Raw genomic sequence first — 22,499 nt, 5'->3', positions numbered from 1 at the left:
ATGTTTATCTTCATTTGGGTTCTCTCCTTTAGCCACTCACTGAATAGTGTTATCAATCCACACGACCTAAATACAACTGCAGGTATTCAAATTCCAGAGCTTTATCTCTGACAGATTTCTAGGCTGAGTTCCAGACCTGTATATCTAACTACCTTCTTGACATTGCCCCCCCGAGCAGCACACAGATAGAAGCACAAACTCGTAAGTTCAAAACTGAACTATTTTCCTTGCAGACTTTTTTTCTAGTCATCCAAACAAGAAAACGTATGATCATTCTTGACTTTTTCCTCACCCATTCTATGCATTTAATCACTAAGACCTGTTGATTTTTATCTCTTAAATATTTCCTCCCTCTCAACTTGCTTCTCTCTTGGATTGTTGCCATATCCTCTCTCCTCAGTAATTGCAAGACCTTCTAACTCATCTACATACCACCAGCCTCCAACTCTCAAATCTACTCCCCCTCAACTGCTTTCCGAATTTAGTCTCTTTCAGCAGCCGCCTGTTACCTGTAATAGATTATAGTTATATAATTTTATAATTATATAGTTTATAATTTTAGTTTTATTTATATATGTAGTATATATGTATACATTATATATTTATATGTATATAAAACCATATATATAATTACTATTAGTATGTAGTAGAAGGCCCTGCATGCTCTTACCCCAACACTTCTCCAGCATCAGCAACACTATAATACCTACAGTTTCATATGTGTTCTGTGTTCTTGCTCCTTTTACATTTTGGGAGGCTTGGTATACAAATGGAGCTTGTATTCTGGGTCGTTACTGTAAGATACTTGATTGAGCCATTTCCTTAAGGAAATCCTCCTTACCAGTCTCTTCTTCTTTTTTTTTTTTCTCTTACACTGCTCAGATTCCACAGAGAAGATTTTTTCAGTCTCTTTCTTGACATTAGCTTTCTTTTTTTTTTTTAAGATTTTATTTATTTATTAGAGAGAGAGAGCACAAGTGGGGAGGGGCAGAGGGAGAAGCAGACTCCCTGCCTCCCATCTGAGCAGGGAGCCAGATGCGGGGCTTTATCCTGGGACTCCGGATCATGACCTGAGCCAAAGGCAGACACTTAAGCAACTGACTGAGCCACCCAGGCACCCCTGATAGTAGCTTTCTGCTAGGATGAGCTTTTTGCCAGTATTCTTTGAGCCAAGTAGGGGAAGATTGGGGGTCCTCCATATTGAGTATGTAAATTTGCATTTAATCTTCTTGTTTTCAAGTATGGCATCCTTGTACCCAATTATACCTGATGCCTGACAGTTATGCCTGTTGTCTTACAATCCAGATATCCTTTCTAGAAAATAAACTTGTAGTTTTTTAAGTAAACCTCCAGAGTGTGGAGGGTCAGCCATCTGCTAGAAGGTGAGAAAAATGGACCTAGATTATAACTACTACTCAACAGATTTTTGAGCAGCCTCCTGTTTTTCGCCTCTTCTTCATCTGCACTTTCAGAGGTACTTGGTGCCTCCTATAGCCAGGCCTTTTGAGAGTTCTGCTTTCTCAATCCAGTTGCTTCTTAGCATTCCCCATGGCTGGTCAAGAATTCAGCTTTTTCACATCTACTCTCTGTTGCCATTTGCCCATCTGCCTTCTAGCTTCTAAAATTTTGTTACTATCCTCTTCTGGTTCCTTGATCTTTTTTTTTCTTTTTTTAATCGTCTTTCTGTTGTTTTAGTAGAGTTTATTTGGGGGAGGGAAAACTAAATTATGTGTTCAGTCCCTCATTTGGCCAGTCCACCCTGCCTCCATGTCTTTGCACATGCTTGCCCTGCCGGAGGTCCTGGACCTCTTATGTTAATCCTTTGATACTGTGCTCGGGTAGCATATACTCCTAATGCTGTGGCCCCTGATTCAACAAAGTTACTCCTGCTCCCCTTGCTTCTAGTTCTGTCTGATCTATTTAGTTAATGGCACGTGAGGATTATAATTGATTACATATCAGTCTCCTTTGCTAGTTATACATAGTAATTCTAATCAGATTTAACAAATTACTGCATTAGTAAACGTCATCCTTTGATCAGTGTTAAATATTAAGTACTCTAAAAGTTATAGTACAGACATAAACTTCAGCCTATCTTTGCGTATCTAAAACTTTAGTTTTCAATCTCAAAACAAAAATTACTTTGGAACAATTTATTGTGAAACTTGCATTTTTGTGAAATATTGTCTTGCCATGGGGTGCCTGGGTGGCTCAGTTGCATTTACTACCTTGACTGTAGTGAAATTTAAATCAAAATAGTACCAGGAAGTAGGACTAGGACATGTGCAAGAATCATGTTCAATTAACTTTTTGGTAGTGCTAAAAGTATCTTTTTGATTTTTATTAACTAATTCTATGAAGAGAAGTTTATGTCCTCATGAGATGTTATGGAATATACTTTTAAATAGAAGGCTCTGCCATCCAATGTAGACAGAGGTTTATTTTCTCTTATTTGAGGTAATATGTACAAACTTAAAACATCTTGGCTTTTAATACAGAATGATCCAGCATAACCATAAAAAGATGTCACCATATTATAGTTTGGATCTCCTGAAATTTTTATTCTATCTGTTCTTAAATGCCCAGGTCTATTTAAAATCAAAATGATAATACAAACACAGTGATTGCTGATAATACTTCAACTTTGATTCTTCAGCTGGTTAAATCTTGTGGTTCTGGTAGAATCTATAGAGACCCTTAAAATGATAGAATCTCAGGGTTGGAAGGGAGCTTAGAGTCCCTCAAATCCAAACTTTGGGCCAGTTTACTTCAAAAAGCCTGAGATTGAGATAGCTTGAGCTACTATTAGTGAATAACTACTTATCTAGTGACTGGATACTTAACACCTCTCTAAAATTCTCTTTTTTTCTATTTAACAGCTCTTGTGAGTCTGTCTTGATGTAAGAGACAAACCATTCTGATACCGTTGTGTTGTCTTTTCTACATAGATTGCTGTAGTTTTACATAGGCTCTCATTTTATTGTATTTATTATTATTTTTTTGACTATAGTTGTCACACAATGTTATGTGAGTGTCAGGTGTACAACCTCGTGATTCAATAACTCTATATGTGATGCTGTGCTCACCACAAGTGTAGCTGCCATCTGTCACCATACAACACTATTACATTACCATTGACTATATTTCTTACGCTATGCCTTTTATCCCTGTGACTTGTTCATTCTGTAACCGGAAGCCTGTATCTCCTACTGCCCTTCCCCCATTTTGCCCATCCTCCCTCTCTGGCAACCATCAGTTCATTCTCTGTATTTATAGATCTGACCCTGCTTTTTGTTTATTTATTTATTTATTTATTTATTTATTTTGGTTTTGCTTTTCTATTTTGTTAATTATAAAGGCAAGTTTCCCCACCCAAACCCAGAAATCAGTGGTAAGAATAATAACATAGGAAAAACCCCTACACCATATCATAAAAACCTTCAAGCATGGGCGAGGTGTGTCCTGGGGGCAGGGAATGGACAGAGGCCCGGGCACCAAGGATCAGGCAGAGATATCGGGGCATGGAGGCTGCCATCCCCTCAGCCTACCAGCGTCCTCTGGGTCTTCACCAGCAGGAACATGGCACGCAAACTTCAGTGCAAGAGCACGTAAACCATGGCACTGTTCTTGGAGCCCATGACCAGATACCGGTTGTCAGAAGACACATCACAACACAGGACGTCCGTAGGCTCCTCTACCTGAAACAGCCTTTGTAGAGAAGGTGTGGCTGTTCAGTGGATCGCCTCGTCCAGTGTGGTCACAAAATAGCTCCCATAGAAGGCAAACTTGAGGTTGTGGTGGTTGACGTATAAGGACTGCCTTAAACTTCTCCCCTCTGGTGCTTGTGGAGAATTATGATATTGCTTGTTCTCAGGCCACTCCTCACTGGGGCCGTGGGTAATGCTAAGATCTCATGCCGTAATTCGTGCTGCTGCAACCTCTGGTAGTTCCTCAGGTCCCAGAAATATAGTCTGGTGTCTTCACCTCCTGTCCAGAACTTATTGCCTGCGATGTCCACACAGTGGGACATTTTGTTTTTTAGATGCCACACGTAAGTATTTGTCTTTCTCTGTCTGGCTTTCTTCACTTAGCCTAATATCTTCTAGGTCCATACATGTTGTTGCAAATGGCAAGATCTCATTATGGCTGTGTAATACTCCATTGTGTGTGTGTGTGAGTGTGTGTTTATACACACCACACCTTCTTTATCCATTCACCTATCAGTGGACACTTGGGTTGCTTCCAGATCTTGGCTATTGTAAATAATGCTGCAGTAAATATAGGGGTACATGTATCTTTTTGAATTAGTGTTTTCATTTGTTTGCAAATATATCCAATATGAGGTTAATATCCAAAATATGTAAAGAACTTATACAACTCAACACCAAAAAACAAATAATCTGATTAAAAATAGGCAGAGGACCTGAATAGACATTTTTTCAAAGAAGACATACAGATGGCCAACAGACACATGAAAAGATGCTCAACATCACTCGTCATCAGGGGAATGTAAATCAAAGCTACAATAACATTATAACCTTATACCTGTCAGAATGGCTAAAATAAAACAAGACAAGAAATAACAAGTGTTGGCAAGTATGTGAAGAAAAAGGAACCCTTGTGCACTGTTGCTGGGAATGCAAATTGGTACAACCATTGTGGAAAACAGTATGGAGATTCCCCCCAAACCTAAAAATATAAATACCATCTAATCCAATAATTCCATTGCTAGGTATTTTCCCAAAGAAAACAGGTTTTCATTTTAAATAATGTATAGAAGAGTAGCCTCTACTTAATGTATGACTTACCACAGTTCATACTTTATTATAATGGTGGCTCAAAATTGCAAGCATTTTATTTTCATGTTTTACATTGTTTCTAAATAAAAAAGATGTGACACACAGGTCTTCAATAACTATCATTTATCGTGATCTTATTTATGACTACCAAATTCTACAAGAAAGAAACAAAGAACCAAAAGATTGAAAAGAACAAACATACTATACTGATGGTAAAATGTTTAATTCATCTTTGGTACTTGGCATATGTAACACTTCATCATTGTGTCATTCTCAAACCTATTCTAAATCTATTTTTTTTTAACCAAATATGGGTGTTTAAAGTTTAACTAAGTTTTGCTACCTTGTGAGTGATTTGGAACCATTATAGGTAGAGTGTTATTTAGAGGAGTAAAATGTAGATACAGCTGCAAAGTACTGCAGGAGGGTCCAAAGTTTTATTTCAGACATGAGCCAATAAAGTAGTTGAGCTATGTAATTATGTTTAAAAGCAAGAAAACTGCTCTGTGATCCGTGAAAGCTTATATGTCAACGTAGTAAATGTAGAATTGGTGAAGTTTCTGTGACCCTGGGGCATGATGAAAACAACTCAGTCTTCATCCTAAATAAATTTTACGTTAGTTTTATCTGGCACCTTCGGAATCCACCCATAATTATCATAGGTAGGAAGCCAGTTAAAGGATGCATAACATCAGATTTTAATTGCTATTAACTATCAGTTTTTCAGATTGAAGATTAAAAGATTAAATTCCAAATGTATTGAAAACCTCATTACCACCACCACCATTATCAGCAGGCATTTACTGGACACTTACTTTGTGTAGACGGGATCAGCAGTAGGTTTCAGAGTCCCTAGAGTAATTAGGTGGGAGAATCTAATAGCACTTAGTACTGTTTTATCTCACACAGTGCAACTATTTTACAGATGAGGGAACTGATATACAAAATAATTTCTCTAGGGGCACCTGGGTGGCTCAGTCAGTTAAGCATCTGCCTTTGGGCTCAGATCATGGTCCCAAGGTCTCCCTCTCCCTCTGCACCTCCCCCAGCTTGTGCTCTGTCTCTCTCACTCTCTCTCAAATAAATGAATATAATCTTTAAAACAAAACAAAACAACAAAATAATTTCTCTAAATTCATCCAGCTAGTAAACAGGTTGAGCTGGAGTCCACATAAGAATCCAAACCCCAGGGGCGCCCGGGTGGCTCAGATGGTTGAGCGTCTGCCTTTGGCTCAGGTCATGATCCCAGAGTCCTGGGATCGAGCCCCGCATCGGGCTCCCTGCTCAGCGGGAAGCCTGCTTCTCCCTCTGCCTCTCTCTCTCTCTCTCTCTGACTCTCATGAATAAATAAATTTAAAAAAAACATAAAAAAAAAAAAAAAGAATCCAAACCCCATGCTCTTATTCATTAAATCACCACATTAAGTCACAGAATCTTTTTGGGAAGTTATCAAGAATAGTAGTGAGTGGCTATCCTAAAATATTGATATCAGTAGCCTGAGAATTTCACCTCATCTATAAACATGGGGTCAGACAACCGCAGGTTCCCTTTCTGTACCAGTTACCCTGTTGTGTGATGAGCTCAAGATGTGAATAAAGATTGCAGGCTTTGGATTTGGCAGGATCTGTTTGAGGATCACTGCAGGTGATTTCTTACTTATTTCAGGAACAGCATCTGTAGCAGTGGCGGGCATCCTTGCGGCTCTTCGAATAACCAAGAACAAACTGTCTGATCAAACAATACTCTTCCAAGGAGCTGGAGAGGTACCTGCCTTATACAATACTTTCTTTCCCTTAATGAACAGAGCTTATCTTAATTATTCATCAATTTGAAGTTTGAGGTATTCTTTCAATTCTTAGTGTATCGCAGGCTATAGGTTTTATTGAAAGATTCCCCAGTTAAGTGTTGAGGCATATTCATTTGTCATAGGAGACTTAGTATAGAGGTATACTTCTCACAATCTTAAATTTCTGGAGATTATCAAATAGTGGCGTGGGTTTTTGTTTTTCATATTTTGCGGGAACAAAAAATTTACATTGTGTGATTATGTTAAAAAGCCTTTAAGTATTTAAGCTATTATATCTGATGCTTTTAGTATCCTCCAGTGGCACATATGAGTTTTCTTAATTTGACTCATGAGTCAGTGCGCACTTATATAACTATGTACAAGTTTTTAAGAGAAAAATATTTGAATTGGAGACTTGTCATGATTTATAACTGTTCACATGCAAAAGAACCAAAACATTTACAGTTGCTGGAAGGAGATGGCAGCAAGACAAAAGTGGGCTGTTTTCTGTTCTCTTTTGCTATGAGTTAATCATTTGAAAGAAGAAAACTAGACTCCAATGATAATTCACCCCCAAAATAGAAATTAAAATGTCAATTGAGTTTTTTTCTTGTGAGAAAACTGCCCAAATCTGTTCAGAGTTATAGAATGTAATGAATGGAGAAATACTTTGTGGCTATATATATTTTAAGAAGCTTTAAATTTTCTTTTCTTTTTCTTTTTTTTTAAAGATTTTATTTGTTTGACAGAGAGCAACACAGCGAGAGAGGGAACACAAGCAGGGGGAGTGGGAGAGGGAGAAGCAGGCTTCCCGCCGAGCAGGGAGCCCGATGCGGGGCTCGATCCCAGGACCCTGGGACCATGACCTGAGCCGAGGCAGACACTTAATGACTGAGCCACCCAGGCGCCCCAGAAGCTTTAAATTTTCAAATTGAATATGATTGGGGTGCCTGGGTGGCTCAGTCGTTAAGCGTCTGCCTTTGGCTCAGGTCATGGTCCCAGGGTCCTGGGATGGAGCCCCGCATCGGGCTCCCTGCTCCGCGGGAAGCCTGCTTCTTCCTCTCCCACTCCCCCGGCTTGTGTTCCCTCCCTCACTGTGTCTCTCTCTGTCAAATAAATAAATAAAATCTTTAAAAATAAACAAATTGAATATGAGTAAGTGTATTACACTGGTAGAAATTGTGTATATAGTGTTGGTTTTGATTTTACTTGTTCTTAAAATGAAATACACAAAGCTGAAACTTAAATGCCAAGATGTAAACATGTCAGAGTATTCAGAATATAAATCACAAGTTCATTTTCACATCAAAATAAAAATCAAGGCTAAATTACACCTTATTAAAATTTGAGTTTTTTATTTGTGTGGCTGTTACATGCTGTATTTAATTTTAGTCAACTTCTTTGAGTTCAAATTCTTTGAATTTCCAAAGGGTTTTTGATGAATGGTACAGGCCAGTTCTTAATACTCAGCAGGGCAGAGGTATTCATGGTTGGATGATTCAAAACTGGCACTTGTTTGTCCCTGAAAAGGTTTTGGACATTCACAGATTATCACAAAATTTATCAAATACCAAAGAAGTTGATTCCTTTAATCTTGCAAGAGATTTCACAGTACTTTCTTTGTCCAAATTAATAGAGTAAATAAATGCTTGGGGACAGAGATTTTATGTGTTTTATTCTATTGTCTAATTGGTCAGGTTCCCATCCAAATGACCAGGCTTCATTCTTCAAATTCAATTAGAGGAGCTGGGGCCCAACAATAAACAATACAGTCCAATAAGCAAGGCTGACCAGGTCATTCTTTTAAGTTCAGTATTTCCTCGTTGGAGCAAACCTTAATTGCATTAACAGGATTAAAGATGATGACAATCAAGGATATCACTGGTTTATCTGTAGCTATAGAACAAGCCACATAATGGTGGTTCTGTTGTGATGAGAAGAGTAAATACTTGTCCTTTAGCTTACCCCAAATGTGACAAAAATACTTGGCTCCCAGTATAAAGGAATGAATATAACTGTTTCGGTCAGTAGATCCATTCTCTTCCATCTTATTAACACAGATAAAATGGAGTGAAGCGTAACTCTTGGTAAGTTATTATGTGGAACAACTTTTTAAAGTTTTGTTTTCGTAACGCCCTTCACAGGCTGCCTTAGGGATTGCACACCTGATTGTTATGGCCATGAGTAAAGAAGGTTTACCAAAAGAGAAAGCCATGAAAAAGATATGGTTGGTCGACTCAAAAGGATTAATAGTTAAGGTAAGAATTTGTCATTTTCAACTGAATAAAAATTAATGTGCCATTCTGGATGCCCATCTCAAAGATTACTACTACTTCCACTCATCCTAACCCCCAACACTGTGTTAAATGCATAGCCATGTCGTACAATAATACTGATACTCTTCTGAAAAAGAAGACTGGCTCAGCTGCAGAATTGGCCCGTGAGGTACGGAGGCCCCTTACAACTCTGTGGGTTGTCAGTGCATTTGAATTAGTCTCCAGAGGAGGCAGTTTGATGCTGATAGAGCTGAACACCTAGGTATAACTCCTTTTATTGAGGGCTGTCTGTCAAATTGCACCCTAAGAAAAATAAAGAACAAATGATGAAATAGCTACTCTTTAGCCAGCTACTTTCTCTCGACTAAATTCTTGAGGATTTGAGTGGGAATTCTGAGAAGCTCTTTAATAAATAGGCTGTTTCAATGTTAACTACAAGGTTGTTTCCTCAGCTCTAATAGAGATAACAGGAACTACTTCATAGGTTATTGTGAGAACCAAATAAGACTAGGTAGGTTGACCATGTTGCTACATAGTTACAAGGCATTAATATTACTTCTACCATCTGTGCACATTAAGCACTCTTCCTTAAACCGACAGAAAAAAATACTTGTAAATTTCCTTTCTACATGAAGATGAATTTTTAAAATAACCAGTGATAAGCACAGACTTCAGGAATGTACTATAGAAGCAAATGTGAAGGTGTACAAACTTTCTGGAAAACTAGCTTATGTGTATCCAAAGCCTTAAAAATTTTATGTTTCTGGGACGGCTGAGTGGCTCAGTCGGTTAAGCATCTGCCTTCGGCTCAGGTGATGATCTCAGGGTCCTGGGATTGAGTCCCGCATTGGGCTCCTTGCTCAGCAGGGAGCCTGCTTCTCCCTCTGCCTGCCACTCCCCCTGCTTGTGCTCTCTCTCTCTGACAAATAAATAAAAATCTTTAAAAAAAATAAATAAAAAATAAAATTTTATGCTTCTGATCCAATAGTTTCCATTGTAAGAATATATCTTACAGGCTAGAGATGTACACAATCTTTTATGTTTTTTTTTTCTTTTTTAAAGTTTTTATTTAAATTCTAGTTAGTTAACATACAGTGTAATATTAGTTCCAGGTGTACAATGTAGTGATTTAACACTTACGTACACCTGGTGCTCATCACTAGTGCCCTCCTGGATCCCCATCACCTATTTCACCCATCCCCCCACCCACCTCCTCTCTGGTAACCATCGGTGTGTTCTCTATAGTTAGAGTCTCTCTCTTGGTTTGCCCCTCTCTCTCTCTTTTTTTCCCTTTGCTCATTTGTTTTGTTTCTTAAATTCCACACATGAGTGAAATCATATGGTATTTGTCTTTCTCTGACTTAGTATTTCACTTAGCATAATACTCTAGCTCCATCCATGTTGTTGCAAATGGCAAGATTTCATTCTTTTTTATGGCTGAGTCATATTCCATTATGCATACATACATATAAGAGGAGTAGGGTAGAGTACAGGCAGGAATCTAGCAGGACTCCTTGGGTGTCTGGATAAATGATGTGGCCATTAGTGTAGGAAAGGAATAACGAACAGACCAAGTTTAGGAGAAAGATAATGCAATCCAGTTTGGATATAGCAAGTTTAAGGTACCTTTGCACATCTCATCCAGATATATATATGAATACACACACACACACACACACACACGGATGCCACATCTTTTTTTTATCCATTCATCAGTCAGTGGACAGTTGGGCTGTTTCCGTAATTTGGCTATTGTAGATAATGCTTCTATAAACATCAGGGTGTATGTATGTATTCCTTCAAATTAGTATTTTTGTATTCTTTGGGTAAATACCTAGTAGTGCAATTGCTGGATCATAAGGTAGTTCTATTTTTAACTTTTTGAGGAACCTCCATACTGTTTTCCAGAGTGGCTCCACCAGTCTGCATTCCCACCGATAGTGCAAGAGTGTCCCATTTTCTCCACATCCTCGCCAACACCTGTTGTTTCTTGTGTTGTTGACTTTAGCCATTCTGACAGGTGTGAGGTGATATCTCATTGTAGTTTTGATTTGCATTTCCCTGGGGATGAGTGATATTGAGCATCTTTTCATGTGTCTGTAGGCCCATCTATATGTCTTCTTTGAAAAAATGCTTATTCATGTCTTCTGCCCATTTTTTAAGTTGGATTATTCATTTTTGGGGTGTTGAGTTTTATAAATTTTTTTATGTATTTTGGATACTAACCCTTTATCAGATATGCCATTTGCAAACATTTTCTCCCATTTTGTTGCCTTTTAGTTTCATTGTTTATTTCCTTTGCTGTGCAGAAGCTTTTTATTTTGATGTAGTCCCAATAGTTCATTATTGCTTTTGTTTCCCTTGCCTCAGGAGACATATCTAATAAGAGGTTGCTATAGCCAATGTCAGAGAAGTTACTACCTATGTTCTCCCTTAGGATTTTAATGGTTTCCTGTCTCACATTTAGGTCTGTAATCCATTTTGAATTTATTTTTGTGTATAGTATAAGGAAGTGGTCCAGTTTCATTCTTTTGCATGTTGCTGTCCAGTTTTCCCAACACTATTTATTGAAGAGACTCTTTTTCCCATTGGGTATTCTTTCCTGCTTTGTCGGAGATTGACAGCAAACTATTCGGTTCCAATGATCTATGTGTCTGTTTTTGTGCCACAGTGTTTTAGGTTTAAGGATGTTATCACAGCATTACTTAGAATAGTGATATGTTTTATTATACAGCCATTATAATAGTAATATGCTGTCTTCTGCTGTCTTAGCTGAAGAAAAAAAAAGTAATATGTTGTGTTTACCTAAATAAAGGATGATTGTGAAATAATTGTGGAGTAGCCAGATGAATAGAATATGCAGTCTTAAGGTTTTTTTTTTAAAGACCAATAAATAACATTAAAGGGTTAACAATGTAATGTTAGATGAAAAAAGGAAAAGACCATGTTATATGTTACTATTTTATTTTAAAAATTGAGTTGCATTGTTGCCTGGGTGATTCAGGTAGTTAAGTAGCTGACTCTCGATTTCGGCGTGGGTCATGATCTCTGGGCCATGGGATTGAGCTCTACATAGTGTCTAGCACATAATTGACAGTAAATATTTTTGTTAATAAATGAATTGATTGATGAACGGTCTTCCAGGCAGAAGAACAGCATTTGCAAAAGGAAATATTTCACTATAAGAGGTATTTAGGGATTAGATTTGAAAGGAAGCAGAAGGCTCTTCTAAATCCTGACAATGAGCAATTGAAGAAACTTATACAGAGGAGGTTTGTGTCTTGTCAATCTAGGCATTGTGGAGGATGGATTGAAATGAGGTGTAACTGAGTAAAGGAAACTGGTTACAAAGCTGTTGTAGTAATACAGATAAAAATTAATTGATGCCTGAAATCAGTGATTATGGGGGGTGAGTGAAAGACATTGATTCAGTAGATGTTTAGCAAATAGGATTGGCATGCTTAGTAACCACTAAATATGGAAGGAGGAGAAGGGTAGAGTACAGGCAGGAATCTAGCAGGACTCCTTGGGTGTCTGGAAAATGATGTGGCCATTACTGTTGAAAAGGAATAACGAACAGACCAAGTTTAAGACAAAGATAACGCGATCCAGTTTGGACATAGCAAGTTTAAGGTACCTTTGCACATCTCATGGAGAGGTCCCCTTGGCAATCAGAGGTACAAGACTGATGCTCAGGATAAGGGTCTGGGCTCCTGGAGATAGAGATTTCGGGAATATCTGCATGTAAAAAGTTGGAGCCATGGAAAAAGCTATACAAATTGCATTGTATTTAGGGATGTAATACATGTAAATATCTTAAAAAGTGAAAGCCTGTGACTATGGATTTCTTTTGTGATTTCTAATGACATTTTTATGTGAAATCTTTATAAAAATATACAGATTTTAGCATCTCAAATAATTTTAGTGTAGACTTACTGAACTGAGACTCCAAATTCCATGGATTACAATACTTGGAATAACTGTGAAGTTTGTTGCCTAGACCTAATCAGTCATTCTTACCTCATGTCTTTTACTTGCCAAAATAAAGAACTGCATATATTCTGCTTGCCAAGATAAAGTTACATTTTAAAACGTTGTTATATATTTAACAGCTTGTGCACTATTTAATATAAAAGAAACATGAAGCTTCAATTAATCACTTTTTTTTTCAAGTTTTTAAAAAGTCAGAATTATGTTGATTTTTGTTGCGGAACTAATAAGTCTGAGGATAACTAGTAAATTAATATAATCTTGCTTTCAAATTTTCATAACTTTTTGTTTGTTGTTCTTTATCCTTTGTACTTTCACAACCTCTCCTGAGAACCAGTAAGAATCATTTTATTAACTTTACTAACTTGTCATGTAATTGTTTATAATACAGAAAAATATACCAAACTCCTTCACTTTTTAAAGGCATAAAACCAAAAACTAAAAAGTATACTGTGTGGTTGCCTAGATAATGGAGTTCCATCATCATCAGACCAGATGATAATTATTCTGACAGTGAAATGCATTGGTATCCGCAAGGAGGGCCCTGTCTATAGACGCAGAGAGGGGCCCGATTCATCTCTGATGAACTAATGACCTGACAGCAGAACTGGGCCAGTGCCATGGGGCAAAATGTCCAAGCAGGCGTGGATTCCAAGAGAAGGCAAACAAAAGCACTTGTGGAAGAGGTCTTCTAGTGCCTGTGTGTGGGAAAGAATAAATATTTATCAAAACAATCCATAGTTAATTTTTTATACCTGTTCTGGGTCATGAAGTGCTAACCCCAAATCTCGATGGTCTTTGCCACCTATCCTCTCCACCAGTACCAAAACATCTGTGCTTTTGAAAAAGGTGGTAATTCAGTATGGCTAGCCGTATCTTCTGTCCTCTCCTAAGAATCAGCACAAAATAAGGGGATTGGGGAGATTGAGGAAATAATAACACTCAAAAGAAATTCTCAGCTATCTGTGATACATTTGGTATAATTAAAGACTCTTAAAAAAAAGAGAAACACACAGGATTTGGGATTTCTTTGATAAGAAATGCCTATGTGCACTTTGCCAAAGGAAGGCAAAAAGCATTTCAGTAAGGGATTCTGGAAGCGGGAATGAACAGAAAAGAAGTCTTCTATACCATGTCCAACTGATAGGAGTAGTGTAAAGAATGTGGATTCCCAATTAGATTTTGCAAGAAGTAGGAAAATGAGCCATTGGTGCAGAAAACTGAACGTCTTCATGAGGGTGTGGGCATTCGCCTTAATGTTGCCGATCTAGAGGTCACATTCCAGTAGTTTATTCATCTAAACCAGATCTTCAGATAGACTTTGAAAATGGTATAGAAATTACCAGAGAGACCTTTATTTTTATCTTTTGATTATTCTGTTTTTGGCAAGTAGAGGCTTTCGGTAGTGCTAGTATTCCATTTCATGATTCCTGGCCTTCCTAAGTCTCCAGCAAGAATCAATCCTTTGGGGGAGAGGCTGTGTGTAATCTATGTTTCTTACTGGGTGGATGTCTTCTGGTCAAGATCTGGCTTCGGTTGGCTGGGAGCTACCCACGCTGTTGCTGTGATTCAGAAAGTAAAGTGTTCATGCTGAAAGCATACATCTTTGCCTTTCACACAATATGTATCCATTTTCTTTGTGATTTGCTTCTCGTTCCAGGAAATATAGGGGATTTAAACCACATTAAATATTTTTCATTATATTTAAAGTTGTCAGTCAAAAAAAGCAGTACTAGAAATCTGTGATTAATAATTTGTTATTATGAAACTTCTCTTCTTTAGTAAAAGAAAAATCATTTTATATGTTTTTGAAAACATACCATGTATCTTTTTAAAATGCATCTAGTAGAAATCTGATAAATTGTTTGGTGCAGTGATTCTCAAACTGGTAATCATCCTAGTCACTTGGGAGACTTTAAAAAAAATATGCCCAGATTCCAGAGCCTCCTCCTGGACTTGAATTAGAATATCTGAAAGCAGGGCTCAGGAATCTCTCTTTCCTGAGGTGAGTCTGGTGCTCAGTTAGCTTTGGAAAGTTCAGATCTGGCTCACTTTCATCACACTGTCATCCTCACTAATCCAGACTGTTTCAATAGATGGAGAAGTCAACATCCATGGAAGTCTCAAAGGACATGCCCTAGGTCATGAGTAAAGGGAAGAGCCTGGGGACTGTGATCCTGAGCCTTAGTCCCATATTCTGTCTCCAGCATTTGTAGATGGCATTTTCTGTGTCTCACTCGGGAGCTTTTATTTACTTTTCTGAATATCATGAATAGTTATCAGGAGTAACATAAATTTATTTGCTGTTGGCTATTAGAATGCATTCTGCTACTAGTGATTTATTCATGTCCCTAGCCAACAAAATTTATCACAAATTAATTGTATATTGACAGCAATCAATTGTGTGGACAAAATTGTAAAATACATTTAAAATTTTATTTTTTTGAAGATTTTATTTATTTGACAGAATGGGGGGGGGGGAGTACAAGCTGGGGGAGGGGCAGAGGGTGAGGGAGAAGCAGGCTCCCGCTGAGCAAGGAGCCAATGTGGAGCTCGATCCCAGGACCCTGGGATCATGACCCGAGCCAAAGGCAAACTCTTAACCAACTGAGCCATCCAGATGCCCCTACATTTAAAATTTTTTAAAATTTATAGTTTTGGATAATCGGAGACACAGTTCTCAGGAAAATACTTTGAATTATTGAATTAAGAATGGGAATCATGTCCGTCACTTTCAGCTTACTCAGTGTCTTCTAAACTCAGTTTACATCATGGATTTGCAGGTCCACATTCAATATAAATAGACAAGACCCCCTTCTTTTGTTTGCATTTTGCAGGAGCACAGTTCATGTTGTACCAGGTTGAATTCAGTTATTTCAGCTGCTAAAAAGAAATCATTTCTAAGACTTTTATGCCAGTTTTATTTTCTCACGTGGGAGGCTACTTCTTGCCTGGTGATCTAATGAAAATGAACAGATTTCCATTTTTATGGAGGTTATATGTGAATTTATTTTAAACTTACAGAAGCAGTTTGGATGTATTTGCCTTGTCATGTAGTTTGTCAGCAGTTGAATGGTCAAAAACTGGTTGTTTTCTCAGACCGGGAACACCAGATGCTTTCAGCAAGCCTTCACTGTGAGGTCCTTATTCTTCTACTTCATGCTTTGGGCCAAGGCTGTTTTTCCATGGATTGTGTGGAATCTTACTGTTTGACAAGCCTAAGCACTTAAGAAAATAAATAAAGCAGTGGCGTATTTTCCTCTTTTTTAGTATTTCCTATTCCTATTCTATTGATAATTCTGAAAATCTTAAAAATGTTCTTTTCTCTCACCATCCTTTCTGTGGGGTTTCTCCTTTCTACTTAATGTAAATCCCAAGGAAAGACTGATTATATTTTACTGTTATTAAAGAAGAAAACATGATACTAGAATGCAGTAGTATAACATTTAAAGCCAGATCTAGGAAGTGTGGTCTTCCTTGACCATATGCAACATTGGTTATTCCTTTGATGGAGTGCAGTTTTCAGTTCTGTGGTATATAAAGGGGAACAAGAGCATCTGAGAGTTTGGTTGAGCCACTAACCCATGATAGGGAAGAGAAATGGGTTCAAGTAGGAAAGTAGATTAAAAACATTGGGGTTCCTCACCTGGGAAAGGAGACAGTGTGATTCAGTATCTGTTTTCAAATACACAAAATATTATTTTTTTAGAAGATTTTACTTATTTATTTGAGAGAGAGAGAGGGAGAAGAGAGAGTGCAAGCGGGGGAGGGGGGGAAGGAACAAAGGGAAAGGGATGAGCAGACTCCATGCTGAGTGCCGGAGTTCATTGATGGGCTCGATCACGAGATCTGAGATCATGACCAAAGCTGAAACCAAGAGTCAGATGCTAAACCGACTGAGCCACCCAGGCACCACCCCCCACACAAAAGATTATTTAAGGGCAATGATACAAAATTGAACAAAAAGAAATTGTATTAAATTGCAGTAAGCAGGAATTTGGGAATAAAAAACAATTGTTTAAGTATAGAGAAATGATAGAATTTACATTGCCTTGAATCTTTAAAAATGTATAGACAATTTCTTGGTTTTAATGTTTTGGTCATTGGCCTTCCCAGAAGAAAAGGGTTTGTCAAGGCAATTTCCTCCTGACTGTGTGTGTTATTTTCAGATATGAAATGAAGAGACTACTAGCCTAAAGGTATGGATTGGTTAGATTTTAAGTTAAATTGCTATACAAGGAGACCCCAAAATATGGTAACTTAAATAAGTTAAAATTTATTTCTTTGTCACCTAATAGTATAGAGGTAGGCAGAAGAGAGGCATCTGTGCATCCATCTGTCCCGGGGTACAAAGAAGCTTTCCAGTTCTCACTGTCCCAGCTAGCTGGGGGGAGAAGGTGGGAGCTGGCCGGAGCATGGTGGGGGAGGTGGCTGTGTCTGAAGTTACACACATCACTTCCACTCCATCCTTTTGACCAGAGATAGTCTCATGCAACGAGTCTAAGAAACAGTTTCCACCTGGGTAGCAATGTGATTGGCCCAAACTGGAAAATCTTAGTATTAAAAAGGAGTGAATGAAAAAAAGTTTTTTTTTTTAAAAAAAGGAGAGATTATACACCTAAAAATCTAAGATTTCATATTGTATTTTCACAATAATGTAATATAATTTAAAAAAACCCAGGAGAACACGAGGTTTCTGTCTGGATCAATCAGAATAGCATGCAACTCTTGATCTTGGGGTCATGAGTTTGAGCCCCACACTGGGTAGAGGTTACAAAAATAAAACTTAAAAAAAAGAATTAAAAAAGGAGAGCATGAATATTGGTGGACAATTAGGATTCTCTACCATAGCATGAAAAGGGTTTCAGGATTTGGACATAAAATTAATATGACATTTTCAAGGGGTGCCTGGCTGGTTCAGTCAGTGGAACATGTGACTTTTGATCTTGGGGTTGTAAGTTTGAGCCCCACATTGGATGTAGAGATTACTTAAAAATAAAATCTTTAAAAAAATGTAATATGACATTTTCAGATACAATAGTAAATTTATTGAATTATATTTGCATAATACTTAACACTTTGTCAGGTGGAAAATCAAAAAGACCAGTAGGCAAACCCTGTGATACGTTGTCTTCTCTAAGAGTTATCCATTTCTCAGCAGCTCTCGAGACTACATAACATTGTGCTGAGGTGACTCTAGCTGGTTTAGAGTAGTTTGAATAATTATCCTGAGATCTTTTTCTCTGTTTGAGAACATGGCACACATTAAAGTTCCCTTGTCCATAAAAACATTCTGAAGTGCAAATCTTTAAACCTTAGAAGAACTAGACACATGGGACACTTGGGTGGCTCAGTGCGTTAAGCTAAGTCTGCCTTCAGCTTAGGTCATGATCTCAGGACCTTGGGATGGAGCCCCACGTTGGGCTCCCTGCTCAGCGGGAGCCTGCTTCTCCCTCTCCCCCTTGCTCATGTGCTCTTTCTTGCTCTCACTCTCTCTCTCTCAAATAAATAAATAAAAAGCACTACCACAAGCTTCGGGAAGAGCCATATGGCCACTACTTCGTGATGTGCATTTTCTCCCTCAAGATCCTATGAAGGGTTCCTCAGCTTGGTGATTGCTGTGTTGAAAGTAGAAACTCTGGCTGCAAAATCTAGTTTAGCCCTTTAGCCTCAAGTGTGCAGGAACCATGCCAAAAGCAATTTGGAGTTCTGTAGTGTTTGCCATATAGAGCGCTATTTTCAGATATGAAATGAAGATGATACTTGCCTTTATACTTGAAACAGAGTATATGCATTTTTGGGAAAGAGCAACAAACCAAAACTATGCCGTGTTTAGTTCAGAATGCTGGAAGCTAAAAGTTATTATTCCCAGGAAGTATGTCTCCCCAAGCTGCAACTTTATTTAGTACCTGTCCTAGAAATTTCATTGTTGTGAGAACAAAAATAGTCATGAATTTTAGCTTATATGACTTCCAGAAATAGTTCAGAAATAATTTAAATACTGTAACTCTCAAATGGTTCCAAGTTCTTATTCCTATCCAAGACCAGAATTTTTCCTACTTTTCCAGTAATGCAAGATTATTATTATTTTTTTTTTTTGCCAAATAACTAAGTAGTAATAAGAGCACTGAGGTAGCAGATAGATTGCAAAAGCTTTCCTTTCATTAAATCATTTCAGGAAAGGGAACCTCTTATTCCCAAAGCAACAGATAAGAACAATGAGTAAAAAAAAAAAATGATGGGATGTATAATCAAAATTAAAATTATCCCCTGTATCACTCAGCTATTGCTGGGTTATCAAAAGCCACAAAATCTCAGTGACCTGCAACAATAATAATTTATTTCTCACACCCCTGAGGGCTAGGTAGAGTAGCTCTGATGATGTCGGCTGGGTGGCTCTAAGTCACAGGTTGGGTCCAGGTCTTTTTCACAAGGTTCTCATCCTCGTTGGACCAGCCGGCTAGCCAGGTGACGCACTTTTAAAGCCCAATGGCAAAGGCACAAGAGAATAAGCAGAAACACCAGTTATTCTTAAGGCCTGAGCTTGGAACTGGCACACTCTGATTTCAGCATACATTTTGTTGACCAAAGAAATTACATGCCCAAGTCCAAAGACGAGAGCTTGGAAAGTATAAACTGCCTTTTGTGGAAGCAACTGTCAGGTTACAGCACAAACAACATTGACACAGGAAATGGATGATGAGGAATTGGGGCCTGAATCAAAGTCTGAACTATCAAAATATTTGGAGGGAATTCTGAGGTACTCCAAGTGGCTCTGTTTTTTCCATTTGTGACTAATAAATTATCATTAAACCTAGCCTTTGTCTATGTACTAGGATAATGTTGAATTAATCTCTGTAATTGAGATATGTAAGTGAAATAGATTTTCTGGCTGAGAAGCTAAGAGAGACGAGGATGGGGGCACCAGGTAGGCCTTCCCCTCAATTTGGTGAGAGTTGTAAAGATTTCAGTATTGTCATACATTTCTTTATATTATTAAAAGGCAATTTAAAAAAAAATCTTGTCTCATAAATACAAAAGAAAAAATTGAGAATATTTAGTGTTTAACTCATGAAATCAGTCTAGGTTTGCATAAGCTATTTGTTGTTAGACTTATAACTAATTCTGTAAAGCCTATGATGATAGATAGGTTTTATTGAACAATTTGATGCTTCCTGATAAAATTGGAAACTGAATTCATATGACGCTTTTGGCTTTTTCTTAATAAATAAGATGAATATGACCTAACTATATTCAATTGAATATTACTGAAAACTAGAATGTTCTCTCAAGTGAATGTGAAATGGTAAACTTCAAATCTGATTCTGAATGAAGTAAGATTTTTTTATTGATATATAATTGACATATCATTTTGTGCCAGTTTTGGGTATGCAACACAGTGATTCAGTATTTGTGTATATTGCAAACTGATCACCACAGTAACTCGAGTTAACACTGTCATCACATATGGTTAGAAATTTTTTTTTTTGTAATAACTTTTAAGATCTATTCTCTTAGCAACTTTCAGATATACAGTACAGTATTAACTATAGTTGCCAAGCCGTACATTATATCCCCAAGACTGACTTATTTTGTAACGGGAAGTTCGTACCTTTTGACCTCCCCTTCACCCGTTTTGCTCCCTCCCCCCACCACTCCTCCCCTCTGACAACCACAGATCTGTTCTCTGTATCTATAAATTCAGGGTTGTAGGGGTTTTTTGGTTCTTTTTTCCTTTTTTTTTTTAGATTCTACGTATAAATAAAATCATACGGTATTTATCTTTCTCTGTCTGACTTATCTCATTTAGCATAATGCCCTCAAGGCCCATCCATGTTGTTGCAAATGGCAAGACTTCATTACTCTTTATGGCTGAATAGTATTCTCTGTGTGCGTGTGTATATGTGTGTGTGTATTTTTGTATCCATTCATTCATCTATTGATGGACACTGGGGTTGCTTCCATGTCTTGGCTATTGTAAATAATGCTGCAGTGAACATGGGGATACAGGTATCTTTTCTAGTTAGTGTTAAGATTATTTTTCACAGTGTCTCAGAAGAAAAGGTAAGATAAATAACCTCGTAGAACTCAGAAATGACTAATGATGATAACTGTAAGAAACGTACCAAAATTATAACTGTTGCAATTATGACTTTTTTCTTCTTTACAATAATTTTAATTACAACTACAACTGATGTTGAGCTCTTGTTAAAAACTGGCACACACACAAAGAAAGAAAAACCTGGCATAATCCTAAGTACTTTATTTATTTTTTTAAGATTTTAAAAATTTATTTATTTTAGGGAGGGAGAGTGAGCTCGAGCAGGGGGAGGGTCAAAGGGGGAGAGAGAAGAAGAGGGAAAAATCCCAAGCAGACTCCACGTGTATTTTAAAAACAGAAATAGGGGCGCCTAGGGGTGCTTAGTCTGTTAAGCATCCAACTCTTGATTTCGGCTCAGGTTTTGATTTCAGGGTTGTGGGATCCCTATGGAGCTCCACACTCAGCAGGGAGTCTGCTTCTCCCTCCCCCTCTCCGTCTGCCCCTCCCCCTGCTCTCTCTCTCTCTCTCTCGCTCTAAAATAAATAAATAAATCTTTAAAAACAGAAATAAAATGGTAATAACCTTTCAAAACAAGAAAATTGTACCATCTTCAGGGGTAACAGTTTATAAGCAATCTGACATATACCATTTAAAAACAAATGTACCAAAACAAACATACCATTTGTAAAGCTTTTTCTCCAGGTCTGTGCTGTATTATTAGAGACTGAGTTCCAGCATCTGCCTTGGGCAAGTACCTTAACATCTCAGAGCCTTGTCTCCTCATGTAAAATGACTCTAATTAGTTGCCCTATTTCTTTTTTTTTTTTTTCCTTCAAGACTTATTTATTTTAGAGAGAGAGAGAAGTGCATGCGAGCAGGGCGGGGACAGGACTGGGGTGGGAGGGGTGGCAAAGGGAAAGACTCTTAAGCAGACTCCCCACTGAGCTCAGAGCCTGGAAGGGGCTCCATCTCACGACCCTGAGATCATGACTTGAGCCAAAATCGAGAGTCTGACGCTCAACTGACCGAGCCACCCAGGCACTCCATAGTTGCCCTACTTCTTAAAATTGTTGAGGGGATCATATGAAATATATGAAAACAACTTGTAAGTCCTAAAGTATGATATAATATTAGGCAGTGCTTTATTATTTTAAGTCAAAATCTTAAAAATTTGCAGCTAGAAAATTATAATTAGATGTTTCCTAGATAATACATGATACATTCATAAAACATTAAGATAAAAATACACAAAGCTAGTTCTTGTTCAGAAAATCAAACTATGGGGCGCCTGGGTGGCTCAGTTGGTTAAGCGACTGCCTTCGGCTCAGGTCATGATCCTGGAGTCCCGGGATTGAGTCCCACATCGGGCTCCCTGCTTGGCAGGGGGTCTGCTTCTCCCTCTGCCCTCTTCCCTCTCGTGCTCTCTGTCTCTCATTCTCTCCCTCTCAAATAAATAAATAAAATCTTTAATAAAAAAAAAAAGAAAATCAAACTATGATATAAATATGGCATCAAGTTCTATTTTTACTCAATGGTACATAATTTGGAAGTGCTGTGGCTAAAGCCAGCTCTGCATTCTAAGACAGTGTTATTTAACACAAATAATG

General features: G+C 37.8%; 1 protein-coding gene across 1 annotated transcript in view; it reads left to right on the top strand.

Annotated features, from left to right (window-relative positions):
• Nucleotides 1–22,499, top strand: part of ME1 (malic enzyme 1) — a 201,644-nt gene that overhangs the window by 160,386 nt on the left and 18,759 nt on the right. The window contains exons 8-9 of the mRNA XM_034991102.1: nucleotides 6,465–6,562; nucleotides 8,730–8,843. Coding sequence (XP_034846993.1) covers nucleotides 6,465–6,562; nucleotides 8,730–8,843 — 212 coding nt within the window. The remainder of the gene's footprint in view (nucleotides 1–6,464; nucleotides 6,563–8,729; nucleotides 8,844–22,499) is intronic.

The sequence above is a fragment of the Mirounga leonina genome, unplaced genomic scaffold (assembly GCF_011800145.1).
Source record: "Mirounga leonina isolate KUSES-001 unplaced genomic scaffold, KU_Mleo_1.0 Mir_53, whole genome shotgun sequence".
NCBI classification, from domain to species: domain Eukaryota; kingdom Metazoa; phylum Chordata; class Mammalia; order Carnivora; family Phocidae; genus Mirounga; species Mirounga leonina.
The sequence above is the reverse complement of the archived record's forward strand: the minus strand, read 5'-3'. Positions and strand labels throughout refer to the sequence as shown.